At 45.4% G+C, this 9,250-nt stretch overlaps 1 protein-coding gene and 1 non-coding gene across 3 annotated transcripts in view; both read left to right on the forward strand.

Moving 5' to 3' along the window:
- LOC138799567 (zinc finger protein 665-like) overlaps nt 1–1,973 on the forward strand; it is a 12,169-nt gene extending 10,196 nt beyond the window's left edge. For both annotated transcript variants that reach the window (XM_069980931.1, XM_069980932.1), the window contains one exon: nt 1–1,973. This exon is cut by the window's left edge and continues 102 nt beyond it. In XM_069980931.1, coding sequence (XP_069837032.1) covers nt 1–1,898 — 1,898 coding nt within the window. In that variant the 3' untranslated portion in view covers nt 1,899–1,973.
- Nucleotides 1,974–6,339: 4,366 nt separating this feature from the next.
- Nucleotides 6,340–6,530, forward strand: LOC138800231 (U2 spliceosomal RNA). Its single transcript, XR_011364428.1, has one exon. It is a non-coding gene; the product is annotated as a U2 spliceosomal RNA (small nuclear RNA).
- Nucleotides 6,531–9,250: the final 2,720 nt, after the last annotated feature.

Below are 9,250 nucleotides of genomic sequence, written 5' to 3' on the forward strand. Positions count from 1 at the left end.
AGACTGACTATCATTTAGAAGCACGTTTGCCATATTTATTCTCTGATGGGAAAAAAGTCATGCCAGAAGGTCTTGGCCCTTCTAATTCCAAGAAAACAGAGGAATCCTTCACCTGTAATGGAGTAAAGTCTGACCACAATGCAGCTTTGACAGACACTTACTTTGGCCGAACAAAAGAGGAGCCAGCATCACTGGAGAACCCAAGATTTTCTCAAGATCCACAGGAAGATCTCCCGTTACTTCATATTAAAGAAGAAGAACTAAGTTCAAGTAATGAAGATTTTACTGATGTGGAAACTTTAACAGTTACTGATCTTGATGAACACACAGACTACTTTAAGGGACCATACATAGCAAGCTCCATTTTAACAGGCCCTGACCAAGAAGATAGTGAAATGGAGTGCACACCATTTCTGTCAGACAGTGACTATACAAAGTCAGATATAAGGTCATCTCAGGGATCCCAAAATAGTGACAAGACACCTCAATGCTCTTATTGTTTGAAGGCATTTGCTAATACAACAGAGCTGAAATTGCACATAATTAGTCACCATAATCAGAAGGCGTTAACATGCTCAGAATGTGGGAAATGTTTTTCAAAAAAATCAGAACTTGTGGCTCATCATAGAGTTCACACAGGAGAAAAACCTTTTGCCTGTCCAGAGTGTGGTAAGCAGTTTGCTGACCGCGCAAATGTCATTGCCCATCAAGCAATTCATAAACAACCAGCATCTGCCGGTACTGAACTGCCGACCCATGGAGAGGTGGATCAGGAAGATCAGGCTCCAGTTCTATGCTTAGAGTGTGGAATGAGTTTCAGGGATAGCAAAATCCTTGCTGAACATCAAAAGAGCCACAAACAGGAGAAGATGCACATGTGCCCTGTGTGTGGTAAAGGTTTCACGAAAAGGGGGCATCTTAGTAACCACAGTAAAATTCACTCAGGAGGGAAGCCTATTGCATTCTCTGAAAGCGGAGAATGTGCTCCTCAAACACGGAAGAGGCCATTTCTATGTTTTGAATGTGGTAAATGTTTCCCAAGTCGATCCCATTTAGACAGACATCAAAGAGTCCACACAGGAGAGAAACCGTTCTCGTGTTCTGAATGCGACAAACGTTTCAATGTTCGTTCTGGCCTTGTGATACATCAGAGAATACATACTGGAGAAAAACCATATTCTTGCGATGACTGTGGAAAATGTTTCAGAGATCGCTCCGGACTTGTTGTCCATCGAAGAAATCACACAGGACAGCAACCATTCAGGTGCCTCGAGTGCGGAAAGTGTTTTCACAATAGGCCACGGCTGGAACGTCATAAACGCATTCACAAAGAAGATAAATCATATACTTGTCCAGAGTGCAGCCAGTCTTTTTCTAGTGTGTCTGACCTGACAATCCATTACAGAGGTCACTTTGGGGAACAGCCAAGCGATCAGACTACTAAAAATGGCACCTCTCAATCTTATCCAGAAGAACAAGTGAGTTATCGCAAAGAAGAAAAGTTACCTGCTTGTTCAGAATGTGGGAAAGGTTTTAAAGAATTATCAAGTCTAACTGCACATTACATGACTCATGTAGCAGAACAGCGACGCATCCACCACGTAGAGAGTCTTACTAGTACGGAGTTACTTCACAACTTACAAACTTCTGAAAACCTTTCCTCACTTTCGGGCTGCAGAAAATATCCTCTTCATCATACCACCCTGGTGCATGAAAAAGGCGACATGGAGAAAGCTCTGTTTTCCTGTTCTCAGTGTGATAAGTCTTTTTTAGACTATACAAGCTTTATTGATCATGAACAACAGCACAATGGGGAGAAACCATATCAATGTCCAAAGTGTGGGAAATGTTTTGTGCTGAAAGGTTATTTAACTAAACACTTAGAAACCCATGTGTGAGATGTTTCCGGACTGTGGAAACTCTTGGTATTTCAGGTGTCAGCCGCAGTAAAAATAATTTATTTTGTGCAGTCGTGTGTGTGACAGTCTTTTGTGAAATCCCACTATCGAGTCCTATTCTGGAAATATTTAGTAAGTGAATTTAATAGAACATGTATTTAACCCCAAGATATAATGCCTTGACTTTAGAATCAAGAAAATACTTTTTTTTTTTTTTTTTAACCATGCTGTAAGGCTGAAAAATGCAGTTTTTCCTGCTCTTTTGTCTTTTTTCTGTGTCAATTATCATAGACGTTTTTTCCTATGGCGTTTTAGTCCCTTTATTTTGTTTCCGTACATGTCAGGTGATTCTTTATCATATGAATCCAGGATATCTATTAAAGAACTAGGGGATAAATGCTAGGAAAAAATTCTAATATGTGTATAGAAAATGTCCAACCAGCCTTACTCCAGCCTAAAGGGTTTTGTACCTATGAAAAATGAGAAACAACAAGGCCCTATCCACGCGGCTCCCTTTCTGTCCGCAATTGTGGACAGAAAATAGAATCAATGTATTTCAGTGGCCCCATTCACACTTCCGCAGTTGTGAACAGGGATGTGAAAAAAGGATAGGCCTTAGTGCGGACTAACATTCCTCCACGGACACACTAATAGAACCCTATGGGAACTGTATTTTTGCAGATGCGATCCACAAAAATACAGGTCCGCAAATAGTGACTAGATTATTATTAACCACAATTTTTCATTTTTGTGGATTAGCAAAAAATACGGATGGAAATTTTTAACAAAATTCTTAACATCTTCCTCTAACCTTTTATCAATGAGTTCTTTATGTTCTTAAAATCCTCCTTTCTCTGGATGCTTTTCCTTATTTAAACCATTCTCTGAATAGTTTTAGCTTCTTTAAACAATAAACCCCCACAGGGTAAGTAGTTATTTTTGGTACTTGAAATGATTACAGATAGATTTGAAATCACATAGGCTATAACATGAACGAGAGTGGTTTGAAATGACTGTGACCATTTAAAGGGAAACTAACAGCAGGTTAGAAGACTGTAACCTGCTGTTATGTTCCCATAGGGCTGGGGAGGCTGAGAATAAAGGTAATTTTCTTACTTTTACCCTAGGCACCATTTTTGTTAAAGTCAGCATTTTAACATGTAAGTTAGTTGCTTTGGTGCACTGAGGGTGGGGCTAGGCACATTGATTTTTAACAAGTGTTGGGGAGGATAAAAGAAATAACGTGCTCTTACCTCCTCCACCCCAGCGCTGGTGGCCGTGTACAGCTGCTCCGGTCCGGACCTGGGTCATGACGTGTGAGCTCCACTCAGCCAGTCAGCATCCAAGGTGGGACCCTGCTACAACTGCTGACTGGCTGAGCAGACCACACATGTCACAACCCAGATCCGCGCTCAGACCAGGAAGCTGCTGGGGACTGGAGTGGTGGTATGCGGCCACCAGCTCTGGAGCTGGTTTGGTAGGGGAGCATGTTATTTCTTTTATCTTCCCCCTCCCCAGCAGTTGTTAAAAAAATCGATTTGCCTGGACTTTTCCTTTAACCCCTTAACGACCACGGGCATACATTTACACCCCCACAGCCTGGGCCTTGGCGCAGGAGGACGTAAATGTACGCCCTGCTGGGGTCCCGGGCTCTAGAGCGGGCTCAGGAGCTGAGCTCGCTCCATAGCAGGTGTGGACCGACTGCTATCTGCAGCCAGGCCCTCACCCTCAATGGTGGGCTGCCGCAATCACGCGGCTGCCCGCCATTAACCCCTTAAACATTGCGATCGTACTGCGGCGTTTAAGTGTGACAGAAGCATCTCCTGTCACGTATCAATCGGGACCCCCTCAGCGTGTCTGCGGGGATCCCGATCACATGGCCTGACTGATGGAGGTCCCTTACCTTCCTGTGTGCAGTCAGGTCTTCAGTCTTCTGTTACAGTCTGCCAAGGCAGGCTCTATCAGCAGATCACAGATCACTGCTATGCTATGGCATAGCAGGGATCAGTGTTAGGAATCCAATGTATGTATGTAAAAGTCCCCTAAGCGGACTTAAAAAGTTAAAAAAAAAAAAAAAAAATCAATAAAAGCTTTAAAAAAAGTCCTGAAGCCCCTCCCCCAATAAAAGTGAAAATCACCCCCCCTTTCTATTTTATACATAAAACACATAAAAATAATAAATTCGCTGTGTTCACACTGACCTATAGAATAAAAAAAAAATGCCAGTTTTACCCTAAAGTGCATTACGTAAACATGGAACCCGCTCAAAAAATTTGCGGAATCTTATGGCAGATTAAAAGATGCCATTAGAAGGTACACCTGTTCCTGAAAAAAAACAAGCCCTCACATGGCCCCATAGTTGGAAAAATAAAAAAAGTTATGGGTCTTAAGGTGAGGGAAAAAAAACGAAAACGCAAAAGTGACAATTGGCCCGGTCCTTAAGGGGTTAATACTGGAGTGGTGCTCTGCAGTTTTCTTACTCCGGCGCTCATAGTTGCAGAGGGGCAGATGGGTGGATTGACTAATTTACATATAATTAAATGGAGGATTTACTGAGAAAACGGCACTGAGGATGAGGGTAAGAAAACTACACTCTCAGCGTCCTGGGCACCATGGAAACATAACAGGTTAAAGTCTTCTAATTTGCTGTTAGTTTCCCTTCAAAGCCAGGTAAAAGGCGAATACTCCCAACAAGAAGCTTCCTTCTCAAATACTGTTAGGGAGCATAGTGACAGACTAAAAGGAAAAAATAATAAATTAATTAATAAACTAAATCTATAACAATCCAAACAGATATACATTTTCTTACTTTAACCCCTTAAGGACAGAGCCAATTTAGATTTTTGCGTTTTCGTTTTTTCCTCCTTGTGCATAAAAGGCCATAGCAGTTGCATTTTTCCACCTAGAAACCCACATGAGCCCTTATTTTTTGCGTCACTAATTGTACTTTGCAGTGACAGGCTGAATGTTTGCATAAAGTACACTGCGAAACCAGGAAAAAATTCAAAGTGTGGTGAAATTGAAAAAAACAACGCATTTTGTTTATTTGGGGGAAATGTGTTTTTACGCCATTCGCCCTGGGGTAAAACTGACTTGTTATGCACGTTCCTCAAGTCGTTACGATTAAAACGATATGTAACATGTATAACTTATATTGTATCGGATGGCCTGTAAAAAATGCAAACCATTGTCAACAAATATACGTCACTTAAAACCGCTCCATTCCCAGGCTTATAGCGCTTTTATCCTTTGGTCTATGGGGCTGTGTCAGGTGTCATTCTTTGCGCCATGATGTGTTCTTTCTATCGGTACCTTGATTGCGCATATACGACTTTTTGATTGCTTTTTATTACAATTTTTCTGGATTTGATGCGACCAAAAATGCGCAATTTTGCACTTTGGGATTTTTTTGCGCTTACACCGTTTACCGTACGAGATCAGGAATGTGATTAATTAATAGTTCGGGCGATTACACACGTGGCGAAAGCAAACATGTTTGTTTATTTATTTATTTATTTACTTTTATTTATAACCTGGGAAAAGGAAGGGGGGTGATTCAGACTTTTATTAGGGGAGGGGACTTTTTATTCACAACAACACTTTTCTTATTTTTTTTACACATATACTAGAAGCCCCCTGGGGGGGCCGGCTTCAGAAACGGAGATCGCTTCTCCGGGATAACATCCCGGAGGAGCGATCTCCGCCACTAGACACCAGGGAGATGCTGGATCCGGTAATCGGATGCAGCTGTCATGTTTGACAGCTGCATCTGATTACTGTATTAGCGGGCACGGCGATCGGACCGTGCCCGCTAATACCTACGGTCCCGGGCTACACGCGGCACCCGGGACCGCCGCGGTTCAGAGCGGGGTCGCCGCGCGGCCCCGCTCTGAACGCCCTTACCGGCAATAGGGTGTACCTATACGCCCTTTGTCGTTAAGGGGTTAAAGCGACTCTGTACCCACAATCTGACCCCCCCCAAACCACTTGTACCTTTGGATAGCTGCTTTTAATCCAAGATCTCTCCTGCGGTCTTTTCGGCAGGTGATGCCGTTATTGTCCTAGAAAAGAACTTTTAAACTTGCAGCCCCTTGCCCAATGGGAGTATCTGTGCCCTAACTTCGCACCACGCCTCCTTCCCACCCTCTTCATCATTAGGAATGCCACTGGAACATTTTCAACATGCTGAACATTGCACAGGTACTTAACAATCCAGCCCATGTGCCGGGCTGATACAGGTGGGGAATAGCAGGCAATCTGCCTGGAGCATTCCTAATGATGAAGAGGGCGGGAAGGAGGGACAGAGGGGTGGTAAAAAGTTAGGGCACAGATACTCCGTTTGGCACGAGGCTGCAAGTTTAAAAGTTGTTTTTTAGGACAATATCTGCATCACCTGCCGAAAGGACCGCAGGACAGATCTTGGATTAAAAGCAGCTATCCGATCGCTTCTCGGTCTTTTGGCTAAGATCAAGTGTAGTATCTGTTCTTATCAGTTTAATATCTGATACGTCCCCTATCTGGGGACCATATATTAAATGGATTTTTAGAACAGGGAGATGGAAAAAGAGCTTGCTCTGTCCTCTCCAGGCATTGACCTGGTATTGCAGTGCCTCCAGGTTCAGTGCAAAAAAAAAAAAAAACAGCTATCCGAAGGTACAAGTGGTTTGGGGGGGTCAGATTGTAGGCACAGAGTCACTTTAATTCAGGTAATCAATCTGGTCAGTGTAAACACCCAACAACACATTAAGGTTTCTACATATTTGTGTATTTGCCTTTCAGCTGCTAGACCCTTTTCCTTTGGACGGATATCTACTAATCACTAGAGTAGTGATGCACGATGCACCGAAATATCGATACTACTATCGATATTTCGGGCAGAAAAAAGGTTCGGTACCAGGATTTCCTGGTATCGATACTTTATGTTAAACTGCCTAATAACGCAGCTTAACATAAAGTATGGTGCAGAGAACACGGCCGGCGGCTACCTGAGCGCCAGCCATGTTCTCTGTGTGCCGCCCCCTGCCCCTGGTGTCCCCTCCTCCGCCCGCGTGCTCTTCACTCCCGGCGGCGCCAAATTTAAATAGCCGGCACCAGTGGCGTAGCTACAGTGAAGGCAGGGAAGGCGACTGCTATGGGGCCCCTGCAGGAAGGGGGCCCGAGGAAGCCTGCCCTGCCTTCATGGTAGGTACCCCGCTCCCCCAGGGGTCCAGATAGGAAGAGGGACCCCCACTGCACTGTTCAGCCCCCTCACTGTAGTGCCGGGTGAGCGGGCTGAACAGAGGAGCAGGACCTGCCAGACGGTACAGGAGAGGGATTAAGGACCTTTGGGTCACATGACCCAAAGGTCCTTAATACCTATGTGAAGATCTGCTCGGACTACAGGAGGAGGAGGGGGGGGAAGCCTGGGAGCTGTAAGTGCTGTGTATGTGTGTCAGTGAGTGTATATATGTATCTGTGGGTATATGTATATGTCAGTGTGTGTATATATGTATCTGTGTATATATTTATATGTCAGTATGTGTATGTATCTGTGGCTATATATATATATATATATATATATATATATATATATATGTGTGTGTGTATGTCAGCAATGTCTGTAGCACTGGTGTATATGTGTGTGTTTGCTCCCAAAGATGTTCTGCAGCAGCTTCTATTAATGCTGGGCTCTAATAAAAGAACCCACCATTAATAGCTGCAGCATTTTCTTTTTTTTCTGGTTGAATATTTCTTATTACACTGAGATGATTTCCCTGTGTACAGTCTACTCATGGTGTATACATCAGCACTAGTGTAATCACATTACAGCGTATATATGTGTGTATGTCAGTGGCGTATCTGTATATATGTTAATGGTGCCTCTGTGTATGTATATGTGCGTCATTGTCTGTGTTTGGCAGGGGGGGGGGGGGGGGCTGGGGGGGCGTAAAGGATTTATGGGGCCCCATACAGTTTTTTGCTATAGGGGCCCCATGAATCCTAGCTACGCCCCTGGCCGGCACATAGCGATCGCTAGTGCCGGCTATTTTACAGGGTAGATGCCTCTGTCACACCTGACAGCGGCATTAACACCTCCTGAGCCGCTCCATATGCAGCAGGAGTCTGCTGCATATGGAGCGCCCCCCACTGCTAATGACTGCGGCCCGCGACCTCGCAGGCGGCAGTCATTTAACTATTCCCCCCCCACTCAGGACCCACTGCTGCAGCCGGGTCCCCCGTACCCACCAGTTCCCGCTGCTGCAGCCGGGTCCCCCGCGCAGCACCACCCCCAGGACCTGCCGGTGCAATGCGGTCCCTCGCACCCTCCGGTGTCCACAATCCTGCCCCCCCCCTTCCCTCGGGGTCCTCCGGTACAGTGGCACAGCAACTCCCAGCATACCTTCTTGTGGGGAGTTGTTGTGCACAAGGAGGTATGCTGGGAGTTGTTGTGTCAGGAGGCTGCTAATGCACTACAACTCCCAGCAGCACACCTTCTTGTGCACTACAACTCTCAGCATACCTCCTTGGGCACAAAGGTATGCTGGGGGTTGTAGTGCACAAGGAGGTATGCTGCTGGGAGTTGTGGTGCATTAGCAGCCTCCTGACACAACAACTCCCAGCATACCTCTGTGTCCACTACAACTCCCAGCATACCTTATTGTGGGGAGTTGCAGTGCACAAGCAGGTATGCTGGGAGTTGTAGTGCACAAGGAGGTATGCTGCTGGGAGTTGTTGTGTTAGGAGGCTGCTAATGCACTACAACTCCCAGCAGCATACCTCCTTGTGCACTACAACCCCCAGCATACCTCATTGTGCACTACAACCCCCAGCATACCTCTTTGTGCACTACAACCCCCAGCATACCTCTTTGTGCACAATGAGGTATGCTGGGGGTTGTAGTGCACAAGAAGTTGTGCTGCTGGAAGTTGTGTCAGAAGGCTGCTGCTGCACAACTGCAACTCCCAGCATATCTCCTTGTCCACTACAACTCCCAGCATACCTCATTGTGCACTACAACTCCCAGCACACCTTCTTGTGGGGAGTTGCACACAAGGAGGAATTCTGGGGATTTGTAGTGCACAAGGAGGTATGCTGAGGGTTGTAGTGCACAAGGAGGTATGCTGGGAGTTGTAGTGCACAAGGAGGTATGCTGGGAGTTGCAGTTGTGCAGCAGCAGCCTCCCGACAAAACATCCCAGCATACCTCTTTGTGTACTACAACTCCCAGCATACCTCCTTGTGTACTACAACTCCCAGCATACCTTCTTATGCACCACAACTCCCAGCATACCCACTTGTGCACTACAAATCACCACAAGAAGGTATGCTGGGAGTTGTAGTGCATAAGAAGGTATACTGGGAGTTGTGCACAGG

This window comes from Dendropsophus ebraccatus, chromosome 8 (assembly GCF_027789765.1).
Source record: "Dendropsophus ebraccatus isolate aDenEbr1 chromosome 8, aDenEbr1.pat, whole genome shotgun sequence".
NCBI classification, from domain to species: domain Eukaryota; kingdom Metazoa; phylum Chordata; class Amphibia; order Anura; family Hylidae; genus Dendropsophus; species Dendropsophus ebraccatus.